This window comes from Neopelma chrysocephalum, unplaced genomic scaffold (assembly GCF_003984885.1).
Source record: "Neopelma chrysocephalum unplaced genomic scaffold, ASM398488v2 Primary Assembly neopelma1_72, whole genome shotgun sequence".
Taxonomy (NCBI): domain Eukaryota; kingdom Metazoa; phylum Chordata; class Aves; order Passeriformes; family Pipridae; genus Neopelma; species Neopelma chrysocephalum.
In genome coordinates, this window is record NW_020897732.1 from 10,401,852 (window position 1) to 10,421,940 (window position 20,089).

The 20,089-nt window shown below is 40.9% G+C and overlaps 1 protein-coding gene across 3 annotated transcripts in view; it reads left to right on the top strand.

Annotated features, from left to right (window-relative positions):
• Positions 1-20,089, top strand: part of XYLB (xylulokinase) — an 88,694-nt gene that overhangs the window by 1,037 nt on the left and 67,568 nt on the right. For 2 of the 3 annotated variants that reach the window (XM_027686958.1, XM_027686957.1), the window contains exons 1-8: positions 3,136-3,266; positions 5,795-5,877; positions 6,756-6,825; positions 8,209-8,289; positions 9,583-9,669; positions 10,868-10,996; positions 12,091-12,156; positions 15,897-15,969. In XM_027686958.1, the coding sequence (XP_027542759.1) occupies positions 3,222-3,266; positions 5,795-5,877; positions 6,756-6,825; positions 8,209-8,289; positions 9,583-9,669; positions 10,868-10,996; positions 12,091-12,156; positions 15,897-15,969 (634 nt within the window). In that variant the 5' untranslated portion in view covers positions 3,136-3,221. Of the gene's footprint in view, positions 1-3,135; positions 3,267-5,794; positions 5,878-6,755; positions 6,826-8,208; positions 8,290-9,582; positions 9,670-10,867; positions 10,997-12,090; positions 12,157-15,896; positions 15,970-20,089 lie in introns of those variants that run through there. The other variant, XM_027686959.1, reaches the window with a different exon arrangement.

Genomic DNA, 20,089 nt, shown 5'->3' on the forward strand with positions numbered 1-20,089 from the left:
CATTAAATTATGTAGCCAGTATAAATCAGGATAGCTGGACTGCTGTCAATATAGTCATCCTAATTTATATCAAAGGTCTGGACTAGCTGCTCTCTAGCTTGTTGGCATGTCTCAGACGATGGGATGATAATGAAGCCTGGAAGTTGGGCTATCACTGTTTCTGAAGGAGTTCCCCTGTGCAAAGCTGAAGAATGCAGTCAAACCTAAGTTCATATCAGGGTGCAGCTGAGATCAAAGACAGGTTTTGATACTGGAAGTGAGAATAAAAAAATGAAAAAATCTCAGTATGTAGGAATGTGGAATACAGTTAATTTATGTTTTGCAATGAATTGAAATAAATGTGCAGTTGCAGTTAACTTGACAGTGGGGGAAGAAAAAAAAAAGCACTAATTGGCATACTAGTTATAATTTATCTAGATAGCCAAGGGCCTAGGAGAGCATGGAAGTATTGCTTCTCCATCAGGTCAGAAACTAGTTAATAGGAAAAGGGGAATAAACTCACTTTTCCCTTTCCTCTGCTCTGTGTGTCTTGAGTGATTAATCTGTGCTTTGCCTCAAGCTGTTAATCTGCAGTGGTGACATTTCAATTATAAACGGCATTTTGTCCGTCCCCTCTGGAAATTCTGGATTTGTCAGTGCTAAAACATTAGTAGTACATGAATGTAACTTCACTGATAAATGCAGAGCTAAACCTTGTTTGCTTTCAAGAAACTTGAATGCAGAAAGAACAGCAGCAATGCACATTTTCCATCCACCAATAATAAATCTGAGAGAACGCTGTCTTGATGGGAGGATGGGCAACAGAGTGACTGGGTAAGGCATTGACTCTCCAAACTTCCTTATTTTCTTTTGAAAAACATGAAAAGTGAAAGTAGCAACAATAACATTCCCACTTTGTCCTCTGATGAATTTTCCTACTGAATTGTCTTGTCGCCCCTGTTCCTAATTAAAGGAGATCTAATAACACGAGAGTGGTTATTCCCCAACTTTTCTCTGCTGTTTAAGTCAAATGATTTATTGTTAATTGGGACTATTCTTCTGATCTGATTGCTGAAGAATATAACTGATTCTTACATCCTCATAAGATTGCTTTATTTATAAAGTCTTGTGTCTTTTCTACTAGCCAATATCTCCTTAAAAAAAAAATAATTGCAATCCACTGATGTCTCTTTTTCTGAAGTAATTTATCATTCTTACAGCTTTCTTCAGAACTGACTTCAATTTCTCTTCATTTTTGCAAGTAGTTACCTTCTGAAAATTGCAGCATTTCAAGCCTCAGCCTCTGAATCTGTTAATTGTTTATGGGTAATATGCAGCCAGTGAAAGGACTGAGCAAGCCTCTCCTCCCTGGCTCACCAGTTACATTCTGCATTAATAAAACCCCCAGCCTCTGTGTGTTATTCGATCCTTTGTTTTCTGGTATAAGTTACACTAAGGAAACCGTTCTTGGTAACATTTTGAAAACATTATTTCCTTCACAGCCTATGGTTAAGTGAGACCTTTGTTCAGAACAGGTTCATCCAGCATGAGCTCCTTCCCCTTAGGAGAAGGGAAATTCCATCACTACCTGGTGGCCATTAATGTTTTAAAGGTTTTTCTTTGCAATAATAATCAGAAATCTTTAAAGTATAAACCCATGGGAGTTAGGGCTTTGAGAAATCAGTGGGACTGTTTAAAATGTTCAGTATATGAGAAAATTTTTTATTATAACTTTAAAGGCATTTCAAATTATTTGTACTGTTAAAACAGTTTATGATCCTGGGCATGCAAAACCTATTTGACTTCATTAAAGCTCTGCTGAGATACCGCCTTGATTGCAGAATGGAAGTGTATTTTACATGACCCTTGTTTTGATTAAGCAATTCCACTTTGCTCGTCACATACTCTGACAGGTAACACAAAAACCTAAAACCTCCCCAACCCTCCCAGCTGAAAAAAGGCAAACTAGAAAACAAAACTTCAGGCAAAGAAACAGTTTGGTGTTTTTTAATGGAATGCTTTGTAAGTGTGTTTGCGCCGATCAGAGCGTGATACCACAACACGGCTGGTACATGGTGATGGGATATTAAAATTTCATTAATTCCTTTGGACTGTGGTTTGAGGTTGCTTGTTTTGTTTTGGTTCTGGTTCCTGGGTGGTCCCTGCGCTGGCCCGGGTGCTGCCACTGGGGATCCCCATGTTATGGGCGCTGGTTACTGGTGCTCAGCAGCCCCGCGCATAGCCCTGGCAGAGGGTAACCCACCATCACATCATCACACCATCATATCACCCCACCATCATATCATCCTGATACCGAGCCCCTCAAGATTTAAATAAGAGTTCGAGTCAAACATTGCAATCTTTTTTTTTTAGTTGTTAATCAGTAGCTGTAGCTGGACAGTTAAGATTAAACAGTTGCATTGTGAATTTCGTATGCTTGGCTAATCTGTTTTTATAAGGAAAAGGGAAGACAATCCAAAGGTGAACAAGAGCCACCAGGAGTGAAGTCAGCAGGACTGAGCAGTAACTGAGGGATAGGTAATTTGGGCAGTGGGTGATCACGACCACTGACTCATTGACCACCCACTCAAAGCACACCCCAGACTGAAACGCAGGGAAGAACTGTGCTTGTGGACTAATTAGTATGAGAAGCGAGAGAGATAACTAGCAAATACGGGGTTGAGTACTAATTAATAGAAAACTTATGTAAATTGTAACCAATGAAAACTGATGCCTCGGTTTGTTAAAATGTATTAATAGTGTAAAGTTTTGATGACTGGTGAGCCAGACTTTCGTGTGTTACCGCCTAGCGCCCTACTTTGTGCAAATTAGAGTAAAATACAGAAATATTTCGCCTCTTTGTGTGTGAATTGGTGCTGTGAACCGGGGAACAAGCCTGCGTTTGGGACAACAATCCCCCCGTCGCATCACCCCCCTTCATCTCATCACCCCCCCATCTCATCACCCCTACCATTTCATCACCCCCACATCACATCACCCCACATCACTTCAACCCCACCATCGCCTTACCCCCGCCCGAGCTGTTCCCGGCCCCTTTGTGCGGGGTTGGGAGCGGGCTGGTCCCGCTCCCAGCGCTCCCAGCACTCATTAACCGCGGTGCTGCCGCTCCGCGGGGCCTGGCTGGCAGCTCCTGCCCGAGGAGGCCGGGCCAGCAGAGCCACCCCCTTCCCGCTCCCTGCCCTGGCTCCCGGGTGAGGGTGAGGGCCGTGCCGGGCCGTGCCATGGCCTCTCCCTGCTACCTGGGCTGGGATTTCAGCACGCAGCAGGTACCGCGCCGCCTCCCCCGCCCTGCTCTCCCCTCCCCTCCTTCGGCCGGCCCCCTGCGCATAGGACGGCGGGGCCGGGGCCGCCCCGGCTTCCCCGAGCGGGGCTGGGCCGGCCGGGAGGGTCCGACCACGGCGGGAGCGGGGGCTGCCCTTGGGGGATGCGGGGGATGCAGGGGATGCGGTCCAGGCGGCTCCGCCGCCACCGCGGCCGCTGCGCTGCCCCCAGCACAGAGCGGGGACAGGCCTTCCTCTTCTCCACTCCTTCCTCCTCGGGTGGCTTCCGTCCCATCTCAGAGCCTTCCGCTCCCCTTTTCCTCCTCCCAGCGGCGGGTTTGCTTTGCAGGGCTGCTCACGGTCCCCGGGCCCGGCCGGGGCTGCAGGGAGCGAAGTGGCGTTCCATACCCGGGGCTCACACAGGATGCAGGGAGCGGAGCGGTGTTCCATACGCGGGGACTCACACAGGGTGCAGGGAGCGGAGCCGTGTTCCATACTCGGGACTCACACAGGATGCAGGGAGCGGAGCGGTGTTCCGTGCCCAGGGCTCACACAGGATGCAGGAGTGGTGCGATGCTCCGTGTCCGGGGCTCGCACACGCTCCATGTTGCCACAGCTGATGCCAAATAATTCACAGTCACGCAGTCCTTATGGTTGGATTGCCCAGAGAGGTTGTTGAGTCTCCCTCACTGGAGATATTCCAGAACAATCCAGGTGCAATCCTATGCCACGTCCTCTAGGACGACCCTGCCTAAGCAGGGAGTTTGGACCAGATGACCCACCATGGTCCCTTCCAACCTGACTGATTTTGTCATTCTGTGGAAGGCACTTCTGGAGATCAACCCAGTCCAACCGCCCTTCCAAGGTAGAGTCACCTGGAGCAGGTGACACAGGAATGTGTCCAGGTGGGTTTGGAATGTCTCCAGAGAGGGAGAATCCATGACCTCCCTGGGCAGCCTGTTCCAGTGCTCTACCATCCCCAATGTAAAGAAGTTCTTCCTCGTGCTGAAGTGGAATTTCTTGTGGTTTATTCCCAGTGCCTCGTGTTTTAAGATGTTTATGTGCCATGGGCACTGCATGTCCCTGGTTGTTCTCATGTCCCTTCACCTGCATAAGTGCATCCTTTGTCCCTTTCTGTTTGCCCCATATCGTGTCTGAAACTGTGGGTTGCATGTCCTAATGTCTCCTGCTTCCCCATCCTGCTAGGGATGTGTTAAATATCCTGAAAAGGAGTGCTGGGACACTTCTCTACACTCAGACTACATGGACTGCTCTTATAGGAGCTGTGATTTGCACCCAAATCCAGCTTTCCAGTGTCCTCATGGGAATCAAGACTAGTAGGATTGTGAACCTGGATGCTCAGATTGCTGCTTGAAATTCTGATTTGTCAACACATTTGGATATTGCCTCACTTGAATAGAAACTGCTCAAGTTATACAGAGGCCTGAATATGTTAAAAACAGGTGTTTGAGCATAAATCACTATTATGGTGCTGAAGTTTGTGAGCTTGAAAAGACACATCCAGGTTAGGTTGATCAAGTGCTTTCATGGGGATGTACTGCAAGCAGAGAGCCAATTAGGCTGCAGTGGGTCAGAGCCATTTTTTGAGCTAGTGCACTGTGCCAGTGCATAGGTAATGACCCTACTTTAGTATGGCAAAAATAGGGATGGCCTTGTTATTTGAATATAACTCCTTAAGATGAACTTAGTTTTTGTAGGTATTTTTTTTGTTTTGTTTGTTTTTTTTTTTTTTTTTTTTTTTTTGGGTCTGTTCCTTTAACAGCACTTTGCACTCTCTCCCTTGTTGAAATAGGTACGGAACATGAGCTGCCTTCTCACTTTTCTTCTCGATTGTTACTATTTTCCTTCTGAACTAGGTGAACTTAAGTGAATACAGAGGAGGAAAGGTTGTGGTACTCTTCTAATTTGTGCTGACAAGAAGGCTCAGCTTTATGGAGTTACCCTTTTGGATGTTGCTTTCTGTATGTTGCATAAGTTCAGAATACACTTGTGTAGAGCCCTCTGAGCTTTGCCAGACTGTGAGAGTTTCATTTACTCACCATCTGGGGAGTGGGGAAGGTCCTCAAGGTACCCTAAGGGTCTGTTAAGTTCCTTGGTAAAATGAGGCTAAAAAAAGGAGGGGGAAAAAAAAGGCACATGGCGTCTTTAATCTCAGATACTGTATTCTTCGGAGAAATTGCAACACTGGTTACTATGACACAAGCTACAAACCTGGTAATTTGTTTGCTGTTTCTTAGCAAATGCCTGCAGCTCGATCTTGTTCATTAGAGGAGAAAGAAAATGAGGACACAGAATACAAACAAATAAAAATACATGTTGCTGAATAGGTGGCATATTATTCACTTATTAATTTGTTTAATGTAAAATTGTGCCCGTACTTTCAGCAAGGTGTATGGATTGGGGTGATCTTTTTTTTTCCATTTTGTCTGTGGGAATTGAATTATTATAAATGAGTTATCAATGCTATTTAATTATTGCTAGATTTTGTTAACTTCCTGTTTTATATCTTCCAGTTGAAAGTCATTGCTATTGATGAACAGCTGAGAGTAATTTACGAGGATAATGTTCACTTTGATAAGGACCTTCCGGAATTTAAGTAAGACTTTTTGTATTTTACTTGGATAATGTAATTTAAAACTTTGGAGATTGGGGTAAGGGGACTGTTTGGTCTCATTGGTATGTATAGAGGCGTGGAAAAAGGTCATGCCATGTTCATGTTTCATACTTGGCAAGGGTAGTATATGCTCTTGCCTTCCTTGTATGTAAATATGACAAGAGCTCCCAGAAGGAAATAAATTAATAAAATACACCCCAAAGTATTACATATAAATAAACCATTTTTTTCCTTTTTTGGGAACTTCAGACTCACGGACATGATTTGATTTTTTTGGGACATGAAAGTAAGCACCACCTTTGTGTCAGGGCAGAGTGCTCTCCTAACAGCAAGAAAATTACATGAGGAGAATGTCTAAAAGATATTTAGAGACAAATTCAGTTGTTCCAAATCCCACAATAAAATGTAGGATGACAGTATTTGTTTACTTCAGCAATAGACTAGAATTGACAAACGTCATCCTCCAGTCACAAGTTTCAATAAAGTACATTTATTTGCTTGATGGTTTAACAGCAAAAGTTAAACTTCCTTTTTGAGGTTCAATTCACAAATGGTGACAGTCAGAAATAACCATGAATTACACAGAGGCCATGAGTAGTATCAGCACTGGACTCTGTCTCAGACCTTACTTCAGGATCAGGGCCTTTCCTTGAAAATTATTTACTTTGCAATTGGGTCAAGCATGTCACTTCCTAGGAACTGGCTTTTACTTTTTCATATTTCAAACACCGATCCTTTCTCATAACATAAAAAAATAACACCATTGCAAATTCTCTTTGGTCATTAATAATCTTGAAGAACTTTGCTTGTCAGGGAAAAAAATACAGAATTTACCAAGAGAAAATCCTGTTTTTCTGTAGGACTCAAGGTGGAGTCTATATTCACAGTGACAGACTGACAGTCACTTCTCCTGTGCTCATGTGGGTCAAGGTATGAAAAAGCTTTATATAGTTCACCTTTTCTTTGCTGTTACAGAAATGGAAATTTATTCTGAGCAGTAGTGAAATTCATCACTCAAATGAACATAGTTCTTTTCCTTATATGCTGTTTCTTTTAAGTGTTATTCTCTGTCTTTGGTATGCAAATAGTAATGCTATCAACAAACAGTGGATGTTGCTAAGTTTGATTTTTTTTTTTGTTTGTTTCTTCACTCTCTACTGTTCCAGCACTCTGTGTATGAGAAATGCCTTCCTGTTTTTCCCTCATTTTCCCTCTTTTTTCCTTGTACACAAAAGGGGCAGCTGTTACTTTGCCTGGCTTAAATCTGTTTTTTTGTACCATCCAGGTTACCTAAACTGTTTTTTTTTAGAATAAGCTCTGCTAACCAATTGATGTCGCAACTGGTAGGTGGTGAAAGTGCACTTTGTTCAGTGCTCGATTCTCAGTCACTTTGACTGATGTTTATTTTGAAGTACAGCATTCTTTTCTATTTTAAAATAGGGCCTTCCTTGCTTCTGTGCAGATTCTGCAACACTTGCTCTCACATGGTACTATGTAAATCTGTCTTGCTAAAGGGATTTCAATAGTTAAAATATTTGAAAGGTCACAGAACATCCAGCTACCCAAGCCACAGAACTACTGTGATCCACAGTAGTTGACCAAGGTTTGGTAAATTTGCTTGCAGTTGGTCTTTTGAGGCACAATGAAGAGGAGCAGTTGTAGTTCTAAAATTAATAGTATGATGATATAGGTATATGATGTTTCTTTGGAAGTCTTGCAGTGGCCTGTTTGTCCAGACAGTCTGGGAAATGATGTTCTAAGTGAAACTATGTAAATGTAGATTAATTTTTGATTTTAAACTTGAGAAAAATGAAGTTCTTCAGGCAAGAATGAAATTCACTTGAATTGGCCTTATGTTAAAGAATCTGTGAGTGAGCTGATACTGGAGGCAGATGTCCTGTAGGATGGAGTACAGGATGTGCCCTGTTAAGATTTCAGAGATTTCCAAAAGTAAGAAGAGAAAAAGATAATCCTGCTTTGTGTCTGGCACCCTTGAAAGTGCTCTTTAATGAATTGGAATTCTTTAACTCTTGCCTCTTATTTAGGTTTCAAAGAATGGATCTTTGTGATTCAGCTTCTTTAAAGATCTTATTTTTCCTCTGTGTGACTCAATTTTTCCTTTATGGACTCTTACTCAATAAATTAATTTATGCAACTTCTTGAGAAGGCTATAGTCATTAACTAATTTTTCATTATCTGCCAATGAACTCTTATCAGTGATGACATGAATTTATTGTTTAATTCCAGATTGTGAGTATGCATAATTTGATAGCTTGTTACAATCATTCTTCGTTCTATTTTTTTTTGTTTTAGGCTCTGGATATGATCTTGGGAAAGATGAAGTCTTCAGGCTTTAACTTTTCTCAAGTCAGAGCTTTGTCTGGTGCTGGCCAGGTTAGTTTATAAATTAAAAATCAGTCTTACTGTATTTCTTCAGTAGAGTATAAAATACAGTGATAAATTTAGTTTAAATAATTGTATTGCAGAAGACCATAATGGCATAAAATAAGATAAAAGCTTCTATGTGAGTGTTCATAGACACATTTCTCAGGGCAGCTTGACACCTGAAGCACACAAAGCAATCATTACAAGATAGTGGGAGTGGAGGATGAGGTTTACAGTGCAGTTGTTTAGATCAGAGTAGTGCATAAGTATTTGGTTTCCTGTTGTTTGAATTCTTTGTGCATAAAGATTCTGAAATGACAGGGATCATTTTGAACTTCAGCAGATCCAGGTGCTTGTGGAAAATGAGGTAGAAAAAACAGTGAGGAACACAGTTTGCTGAAAGCATATTAACATCCTCTTGAGCACAGTTTTTCGTCGGCTAGGAAGGAGATCTTACAAAATGAGTCTTTGATGCAGAAATGGCAAAGATGCTGCCATGATTTAGCCTGTAGTGCATAATGCCTTTTCTTGAGATTTATAAAACCCACCCTGACCTTTAGTCAGTGAGCCAGTCTCCGGGTTCTCTGGTGAAACAGCATTTCACAGATGATATCCAGGGTGAGAACAGCACCAAAGTGATAGTTAATTCTGACATGTGAGGTGTAGGTTGTTCATCTTGGTTTATCTGGCACTAATTAATCAAAACTGTTGCTTTGATCTCCACGTTTCATAGATGGTAGCTGAAAGTCTGAGCAAAGTGTCTGAAAATCATAGCTGGTATGAAGGTCTCTGTTGTGAATTCTTCAGTGGAACAGAAGTGAGGGACTGACAAGTAACCTCAGCTTACTCAAGTGAAAAAAGGAAGTGTATTTCCAGATTACCTGTATTCCCTTTATTTTAGCAAGCCTCCAACAAGGTGGGCAGGCATGTCACTGTGAATCAGGGAGCTGCGCTGAAGTAGCACAGAACTAAGTCTTGACAGTGGAGCCCTGGCTACAGCTTGGAACCTTCAAAGAAGTATCTAATGCCATTAGAAACACATTAACAGTTCCCACTAGAATTTTCAGTAGTTCAAAATGATTTTCTGGTTTAGTACATGGTTTGCTCAATCTTAGGGTCTTTTAATGACACACTTGATTTGAAAAGGTGCATTTTTTGCACCTTGGTCCTACTTTGAAGAGAGTTCTCTTGTCCCTTAAAGTTCAAAATTCAGATCAGGACATGAACTTTGCAGCTTGGGAGGGCATCTCCAGCTTCTGTTTGGGAGGGCACCTCCAACTTCTCTTTTTGTATTTCCTGCAGCAACATGGGAGTGTGTACTGGAAAAAAGGAAGCATCCAAACTTTAAAGAATGCATCATCTGAATTGCCTTTACATCAGTCACTAAAGGTAATGTGCACAAAATATCTGAAGGGAGACCTACATTGTCCTTTTTCTGATGCTTACACGTTGCTTTTCTCCTTGCAAACCTTTCCTCTTGTTTGGCTGAGTCTCATGCCCCTGAAGCATAAATGAAATGTAGTAGTTATTCCATCAGCTCCAGGGCTTTTGACATTTTATTTTCTTCTGTATGACAGTATATTCTTCTTTAAACGCTTACAGGTGCCAGTGGGTGTCCCAGAATGTTTCTGTGTCAGAGTAACAGCCTGTTTGCTCTTTTAGGAAACATAATCTTTTTGTAAACAACCTGTAAATGCTTAATTTTTTTTAATATATATATATATTTGTATTGACCAAAAATTTTTATGAAAAAGACTATTGTACCTGAGTTTACTTTCAGTGCTTGTGATTTCATTAGATTATATATATAAAAAAATAATATATATTTATTAGATATATATATTATGTATATATTTTACATATATATGTAAAAAAATAAATAGCCCCATTTACACTTACTCTGAAAGGATGGAAGTGTAATGCTCTGTGGACACAAACTCCTAACAAGTACATTGTTGAACCCCAACATTTTGTATGTGTGTGATTGGCAAACTTTTATTTAAAAAGAATAATAGGGAGGAATCAACTTTCTTCTGGAAGACCCTTACCTTCCTTGCTTCATGGTCAGAAAGGTCAGCTGTATGTTGAAAGGGAGACTTTTGTGTAACCGATGTATTAAATGATTGGTTTTGGAACTATCTCATCCATTGCTCATGGAAATGGGATTAAAATTCTCTCTGGTGATGTACTAAGTCTCAGTTGTATTTCCAAATGATTGTGCCAGCCATTAAAGAGGAATTTGTTAGTGGAGCTGTGGAAAGACAATCTGATTGTTTGGAGAGGAGTTCTAAAAAGGGGCTGGGGTTTTGGCTGCCGGGGGAGTGTACTGAGACATCGTGCTGCAGGGGCTGTGAAGTAACAGCAGAAAAAGCCTGTTGCTTCCCTCTGATGCAAAGTTTGGGTCGAACTTTTCACCACTGACTATCATGCTGCCCAATATCTGCTTTTTGTAATTATCGAGAGGAAATCAGAAGGCATCTCAGAGAACTGAGCAGTGAGCTGATACGTGCGGCTGCTCTATTTTTATTACTCTAGCGGGGATTTCTCAGAGATCAGACTTACTAATAAAGGGCATTGTTCTTTACAGGGGTGTTTTTCTGTCAGTAACAGCCCCATATGGATGGATTCCAGCACAGCTTCCCAGTGCACTGCCCTGGAGGAAGCCGTGGGGGGAGCCCAGCACCTGGCGAGCATCACCGGCTCCCGGGCCTATGAGGTGAGGAACGGGTGGGGAGAAAGTCCTCAGCAGAACCTTGTGATGGGAACAGTTCTGCCATCACAGGGCAGCAGGTAACCATCAACCATTAACTGTGAAACAGGGAGTTTTTGCAGTAATCTCACAAAGGAAGATGTGGAAATTTTACAGTGAAATTAACCAAACACTGGAAGTTTTGCTGCAGGAGGCAGTTGGAGTGAGCGTTTGCCTTGTGGTTCCCAAATGCACTGGTTGGTGGCCACGTTTGCAGTCTCAGGGCATGGTTGTCCCCTGGGAGCATCTTGTGCAGCCACATTTCCATTGGGATGGCAATCCAGTTTGTGTTACAGGTTTATTTGGGGTAAATCCATCCACCTATTTGTGGATCACTGCTCTAGGTTACTTCTGCAATTTAAAGATTGGCCTTTTAATGATCCCTGGAGGCATCTCAGCACCTGGCTACTCATACTGTTGGTTCAACAGAATAAGGCTTTAAGCTCCCAAATGGATGATTCTGTTTTTGAATTGTCATGCAAGGTTTATGGCCGGTGTTGAAATCAGACTTCACATGCCACTAGCAATTTATTCTTAACTTGTTAAACGTTAAGATTTCAATGTTACAAGTTTTTTTTATTATTTGATATAATATTTGGATAAAAAAATATACTCTTACAGCTATTTTTAGCCTATGCTGGAGCTGTTGCTTTGAGTATGAAATTTCCTGCTTTGCTCCCAATTCACCTGCCTCACAGGCAGGTACATAGATCATATAGCTTAAAGCTTTGCAGGGATTTGAAGGCACCATTTGAATTGTGCTTGTTCCTGTGCACAGAATAAGTGTGATTCATTCCATTGAACTGTCATTTCTGAAATGTAAACTAGGGATAGTAATGCTTTTTCTCTTGCCTTTTTTTTCAAAAGGTGAACAAAATTCTCATAATGAGACTATGTGTTATACCCTGTTTAGTGCAGATTGCCTGCTGTGCACTGACTCTCATCATGCATCAGGCAAATTAAATATCCAAAGTGCAATGTACTGAACTCATTACACAGAGTTAATGATTATTGACTCCATTTAGGGTTTGTGTTTCTAACCGTTTGCATTTCTTTCTCAGCGTTTTACAGGAAACCAGATAGCAAAGATTTACAGCCAGAATCCTGAGGTCTACAAGCAAACTGAGGTTGGCTTAACTTCAATAACCTTATTGGCAAACACAGTTGAAAATCTTTTAAAATTAATTTTGCGGGGATGTTTTTACAGACCTTTTTACTAAAGAGTATTTTGATTCTTGTGTTTGAATTTAAGCCTGAAATTGAAAATTTTATTATTTTATTTTTTTTGTTTTGTTAAAATATTAGTAGCTGGGCAGATAAAAACCAGACATCAGTTCTATTTTGAATGTTATATTTGTCAAGCTGGTGAACACAGCTTTAAACTGAAGTTGCTGGGGGAGGGGAACTTCAATCCATCCCTGTTCTACCAGTTTGATGCCAGTGCTGAAAATAGATACCCAGAGCCTGGAGAGGGATGGCAGGAGAGCACTTGAAGAGCAGCATCAGCCAGTAATTCTCCTTCACTGGGGCCCAGCTTTAATGCCTGTGCAAACACATGGGTTATAAACAAGAGGAGTTAGAGATGTGCACACACCTGCAGGGTTATGATCCTATTGGCATCATGGAGACACAGCAGGATGGATCCTGTGATTGGAGTGCTGGAATGGAAGGACATAAGCTCTTCTAAGCTGGTTAATATTCAAGAATCACCTCCTACAATCTCCTAAGTGATACATCCCAACAAAGAGTAAGCCAGGCAAAAACATCAGAAAGCCTGTGTGGATGAACAAGGAGCTCCTGGACAAGCTCAAACACGGAAAGGAACCCTATAGAGGGTGAAGGCAAGGGCAGGTGACCTGGAAGTATTACAGAGTGATTGTCTGAGCAGTCAGGGATCAGGTTAGGAAAGCTAAAGCCCTGAAAAAATTAAATCTGGCCAGGGACATCAAGGGCAACAAGAGAAACTTTTATGGGTATGCTGGTGATGAAAGGAAGACTTGGAAAAATGTTGGCCCTCTCTGAAGGGAAGTGGGAGACCTGGTTACCCAGGCTATGAAGAAGACCTGGCACTCAATGACTTTTTTGCCTTGATCTTCACTGGCAAGAGCTCCAGGCACACCACCTGAGTCACAGAAGGCAAAGGCAGGGCCTGGGACAATGAAGAACCACCCAGGGTAGGAGAAGATCAGGTTCAAGACCATCTAAGGAACCTGAAGGTGCACAAGTCCATGGGACCCGATGAGATATGTCCATGGGTCCTGAGGGAAGTGGTGGATGAAATGGCTAAGCCACTGTCCATCATATTTGAGAAGTTGTGGCAGTCTGGTGAAGTTCCCGCTGACTGGAAAAAGGGAAACATAGCCCCTGTTTTTACAAAGGGAAATAAGGAAGAGCCAGGAAGGCCAGTCAGCCTCACCTCTGTGTGCCTGGCATGGAGCAGATCCTCCTGGAAACTATGCTAAGGCACATGGAAAATGAGGTGGTTGGTGACAGACAATATGGCTTCACCAAGGGCAAATCATGCCTGACAAATTTGGTGCCCTCTGTGATGGGGTTACAGCACTGGTGGATGAGAGAAGAGCAACTGATGTGACCTGTCTGGATTTGTGCAAAATACTTGATACAACATCCCTGTTTCTAAACTGGAGAGACATGGATTTGATGAGTGGACCACTTGGTGGGTAAGGAATTAGCTGGATGGCTGCACTCAGAGAGTTGGGGTCAAGGGATCAATGTCCAAATGGAAACACACAGTGATGAGTGTGTTTCCTCAGGGGTTGGTATTGACACTGTGCTGTTCCATGTCCTTATAATGACATGGACAATGGGATTGAGGCACCTTCAGCAAGTTTGCAGTCAACACACTGGAGGGAAGGGATGCCATCCAGAGGGATCTGGACAGGCTGGAGAGGTGGGCCTGTGCAAACCTCATGAAGTCCAACAAGGCCAAGTGCCTTCTATTTTCCACTGAGGAGTTACTTTGATTCTATCAGTACAAATTAATTGTATAATTCTGTTGGTTTCCTTCTGATTTTTAATTTTCAGAAATCAACTTGCAATTCTATTGCTGCACTGTTTCAGTTTGATATCTCTGTATCTAGCTGGGACTGAAATGCCATGGCTTGTAGCAAGTAAAAACTCCATGGAAAAATGATGTAAATGAGAGAAAGACTCCTGTCCTATGATTAGAATATGCCAAACATCCAGACTCGTGAAGCCAGACCACTCCTAATTTTGTATTACTGCAGTTCTTGGTAGCATTTAATCATATTTTTTTGTGTTTTTTTAAGATCTCATCCCTGTATGAAACAGTTAATTTCATGAGAAAGTGAGTTGCAAAGTTGATCTATATTTTGTGTGAGAATGCCTAATTTTTAATTTTTTTTTCTTCTTCTTACACATTTTCATTGTATAAGCTTTACACTAGTAAGGTATGGGATGAAACAGAACATTAACACAGTCTGATCATAAGCTTGAGACTAAATTTAGAGAAACATACATTAATGGGGGGAAATGGGTCTGTGGAACCAAGAACTAGTCAGGCCAGTTTCAGTCTTTGAGGGCTGATTGCATTGATGGCACCTTTTAGCAATAAAGCTTATGCAAGATGTTGTGTTCAAGTCTAAAATATCTCCCTACCAGCATTGCTCTTGGGGACCCTCAAGACAAAGCATTTGAGCTGTTAGCAGCTTGGCAATCTCAATGACATGTGGAAGGTGGATGTTTTTCCTCCTGTAGGTCAGCTTGCTAAACTGGCTGATTCACAGTTTAACTTCATCCTTTTCCCTTCCATTTCAGGCAGCTAGTGCCCACTGGGGCACCACAGAAGGTAGGCCTTTGTTATCTAAGCAAAATGTGATATATTCTTGGGGAGAGAAGCATGAAGAGCATCATTAAATTTCCTGGCCATTATAACCACCTCTCAGAGCTCTGGCTATGGGCTGTCCTTGAATGCTGTGTGAAGCAGTGGGTTTGTGATCATTAATAAAACATCTGTCACTGCTGGCTCACTGGACCAGTAGAGATTGGATTCTATTCAGTTATTGGGTGACAATCATATTTCTTCTGAACTAGTCACAACACAGAATAAGAAATTTGTCAGCTTCTGTGCCAGCTTCTTGGGAACAGACAATGCTGGATCATGCAGAAAGCTAGATGGTAGCTGATTAACTTGAGAGTTCAAACAGCAGATGTGAAGTGGAAGCAAGTTCCTGTTGGATCATTGTGTTGTGTCAGATGGCTGGGGCATTTTTTGGCCAGTATTAGAAGCCCTACAGCTGGATTTAATGCAGTTGGAACATACCCTGAGGCAGAGATGCAGGTAGTGGTTCAGTTTAAAGCCCAATTCCTGAGAGGTCCGGGGTCTCAGCTGGGAGGAAGGCAAGGAGTCACGTAAAGGTGCTGGCAGAACTTTGCCAGATCTTCTAAAAAGCTTACAGACCTGTGCTTGGAGTGGACCAGAGCATGGTTTCTGGGCATTTCCCCTGTCATCAGCACACAGGTGGTTTTGTGTTTTAGTTTTTTTTCTTTTCCTTAGAAAGTGTTTTCCCTTGAAATGAGATTCTGTAACACACCGAAGTTGTGAATTAATTAACGATAACACAGAGTATGCTAATATACTAGGTGTGTTTTGCATGTTCAGAATGCAAAGCTATTAACAGCTCTTATAATGCAGTTACTTTTAGATTGATATCTGCTGTATTACTGAGACAGTCAGAACTGAATAATCCTTCTAGGTGTATTTTTGTGTGCTTTCTGTGCCTAACATTAAATATCTATTAACATTTTCTGCTTTCAATTACTTAATTATTTACTTTCTTTGAAGTGAATACTGATGGGACTCACTATCTCTCACTTTTTCTTGCAGAGAATCTCTTTGGTTAGTAGCTTTGCAGCCTCCCTTTTCCTGGGAAGTTATGCACCCATTGATTACAGTGATGGTAAGTATGTGGACTTTCCTCGTGGTAACAATTTAACTTAAAAGGGCAACAAGGTTTCTGCTATTTGTTTTCAGCCTTTAAACATCAATGACAAGTATATTAGATTTTAAGCTAAGTTACTCCTTTCAGCTTGTTGCTACTTTTGGCAGTGCTGTCAGTTGTGCTCATCTATCCCCATCATACTGTGATTACCACTTCTATAAAATGGATCCACAGAAAAGATTCTTATATGCAACCGTAGCTTTTTTTATTGTTTTTTTGATGTATAAAGTTGTGGATTTTTTAAGCTAGACTTCAGAGTTCTGACATTAGTTCTTGCTTTTGCTTGTTTAGCTCAGAGTTGCACAGGATGCGGACATGAAGTTTATTGTGATTATTTTTTCCCCACCTAACTGGAGTGTGGGTCTTCAGCAGAAGGATATTTTCAAAATGAACCAGGAAAAAAAGCATAAATGAAGCAAAAAAGTACTAAACCCAGTTAAAAAAAAATCTTCTGTGCCTCTCTATTCATCATAAAAAAGACAAAAAAGTGACAAGGCTACTGTCTCTCTTTTCTATTGTGTGATATCCCAGTTACCCAGCTTTTAAATGGCAATTTTAAATGGCAATTACAAAGGAAACCACTTTCCTGGGAGCTGTGGTGTTATTTCTAAATAGCATTTTTGATTCCTTCTCTGAAACTAGAAGATATATTTCAGAGCTGAAAGGTTAGATAACAAGGCTCTCTAAGGAATTTTTGCATTATAGAGATGTAGTTGACACCCAGGTGTTAAGACCAACTCATTTTTTCTCCTTTGTTGTTCCATCAAAGCTCATAGGAAGAGACAGGACACCTCAATTTTAGCTAATGGACAACTTTCTCAATATCAGATCTTCCAGTTATACTTGAGACCTTAAAAATTGCAAAGCAATCCATGCTTATTTTGCAGCACTTGTGAGATTATTACATCTGTCTTCTGGTTCTGTTCTGTTGCCAGGTATTTTCACAGGTGAATTTTACTTTTTTTTGTGTATTATTGGCAACAATAACTCTTAAGAGATTTGCACTTTGCTCCTCAGCAGACCCAAATATTGAGCACTTCAGCTGCTCAGCCACCCACAGAATAGCTCCATGCCCTGTATTTCAAGAAGACGTGGTGAGATCTTCAAGGTGCTTTTTTTTGTGAAGAAATACGTTGCTTTTCATTTTTCAGTGAGAGCGAAGTGCTAATTTTGATTCAAATGTTTAAAATTATACACATTAAAAATACCTTGGTTCTGAGGTGAGTTTTTTGAAATAATGTTAATTTTCTAAGTGGAGGAAAATTGTACTTCTTCAATTTCAGAACATGAAAATTTGAATGGTTGAAACCAAGAATATTTTAAACTACAGACATTTAAAATTTGCTTAATTGGAAAATTTTCTTAGAAAATGTGTCACATTTTTCAAAGAGCTCCAGGAGAACCTGTTCTGTTACACCTCTGGATATTTACGGAACTTGAATAAATGTTATCTCCTGTTTAGAGCATGTAAGATTATTAATTGTGTGAAAAAAGACAAGAGAACTAAGCAGTTACAGTTCTCTTTACAAGACAAAAGATTTTCCGGCATTGTAATTTTACCTCATTCATTCCTTTCTTCTGTTGACATAATGAGAGAGAATTCTAATTCCAGTAATAAAATATAAGTATAGTGTGTGCAGCAGTTATTTGGATGCAGCTGAAAAACTTGTTTTCTTGTCATCTAGAATTTCTTGCCATTCACTTGATCTTTTAAGTTGCACCTGTGTATTGTAGTTTAAAATGCATCTCTCAAAATAATGTTCAGATAATAGACCTATTCTTCATTTCTGTAGGTTTAACTTCAGGTCATATCATCTTTAAAAGACCTTGTCAAATTGTTTAGCTCTGCACAATAACTCATCCCTGTAAATTTGCAGGTTATTGTAAGAAATGTGCTATTTGGTTTCAGGATTTTTTCCTTTTCTTCTTAAAGGTCCAATCTCTTAAGGTTCAAATCACTCCTTGTGAATGGCTGAGCACCCTGGGTGATTTATTTTAAAAAAAATGAAATTACCTTCTAGTGGAATGAAGAATTATTTTCATTTCTATTGTGCAGATGTTAAAACTAAGATACATTTGGGAACACTTGGGGCATTGTTTCTTTTAAAAGACACCTTAAAGAACAGCAATTCAGCTCTTGACCTACAGAAGCTTTATCTTTTGAAATGCTTTTCTAAGAGCCTTAGGCAAATCATAGCTTAGCATACTTGTTTTTTGTTGTTCTATCAAAAAAGGATGTGTTGGACCAAAGCCTTTTCAAAAGGAGTGTGGTGGCCTGAATTTACTCCTAATGTAGCTTGTGAGGTGTCAGCACCTGCTCATGGTTTTAGCTCACTGAGAAAGCAATCCAGAGGGGTGTAATACAGAGGCACTTACCTGCTTATAAACATGTGCAAATATTGATCTTTACTTTGTTGATTAATAAAACCAGTTAGTCTGCATCCTTCCATCCTTGTAATGAAAGTGTTTGTATTCGCCCCCATCTCCCCAAGTGTTCAAACACTTACACTTTTGTATATGTACTAAATATTAGCAAGTCCTGATTGTGCTCCTGGTCATTTTATGCTGAAAGTATGCATTGAAATAAAGAATCTTATTCATCCACATATTGACCTTTTCCTCAATCCTTACTAGACCATGGCCTTGGCTTTTGACCTTCACTGCTGGTGAGGTATGCATTTGGAGTGACAAGTAGAAGGGCTGCCTTTGATTTTTGTTTGTTTTCTTCCCCTAGTTCTCAGATTATTACTAATTTTATAGTTAAACATTGTGGTGTAGATTGTGACCAGGGGTCCTAAAGTTAGGAGCTCAGTGTGCATCACTCCTCATATAATCAAAGGAGCATTCAGCTCTGGTTCTTACTTTCCACTGACTAGAGATTCTCATGCCCTCAGTTGGATAGGATGAATCCAGGCCAACACATTAATAGTTCTTCTAAAATAGTTGTTTCACATCTTTTAAATGAGTTTCTGAGGTTGGGGGAAATTAGCTCATCTCTCTTTTCTCAGGGCCCATTAAAGTCTTTGTGCCACTATATCTACTAGTCAATAAACTGAAGTGTTGTTTCGGTATAATATAAACCTTCAGTTATAAAGGTTAGTGATTTTCCTGTTTTATGCAGGAAAGATTGGAGGCTGCCCTTATGTCTTGCAAAATTACATTGGAGGATACTGGTTAAATGTTTCTCAAGGCTTGCAGGGTGTGGAGCAGGGAGACTTTTTTCAAAAAAATCCACAGAGAGCAACAACTAACCTTTCCCTAGTAAAATTCCTATTTATTTAAAGATTTTGTTCCTCACTGATTAATTTAATTTAGCAAAGGAGTTCTTGGCCTTTTAAATTAAGGACTTTTCTGGGAAAGTTATAGATTTATGTATTTCCTCGTAGAAAGCCTTCTTGTGCCTGAGAACGTTGAACACGCAGCTGCTTACACCCTCTGCCTCTGGGAAGTGCAGACGGTGACTCTGGTCTGAGTTTAACTTGGCAAGACTCAGTTTACCCTTGGAAGAAGGGGATGGTTAGGTTTAATTCTAGCTCTTTATAGAGTGATCTCCCTCAGAGAACTGAGAGAAGCTTGGATTATTCCTGTGTCTCAGCTGGAGAGCGCAACACTTTCTGTTTACAACACTGTGTGGAGCACTAGGTCCAGACCTGGCTGGTGGAGCTTAGGATTGGACTGCACAAATGTGTAATCCCTTTATAAATGTTATTAAACTTGTTATTAAACCTGTGTAAAAAAGGCTTCTGGGAGTTGATAGGGTGGGCTCATTCGTGGCTGTGTAACCAGCAGTAGTGTGTGGTGTGGAGTGTGTTACAGGCATGTGCCCTTCTGCAGAGTATAAGCACTGCTGGAACCTTGTGATGTGCTGGCTGAGATGTGGGCTGCATCCTTTTTTTTCCTCTACCAGCATTACAAGCATAGTTTTGTCCCACAGGCACTGCATATGGCATCAACTTCACCATCTTTCTGATTTTAAAGATGTACTGAATGGAAAGAAATTTCAGGTTTTCCACTGTGCTCAACCAAGAACGTGTCTGTGTTTCTGAGATAAATAAGTCACGGGCTAAATGGTCTTTGA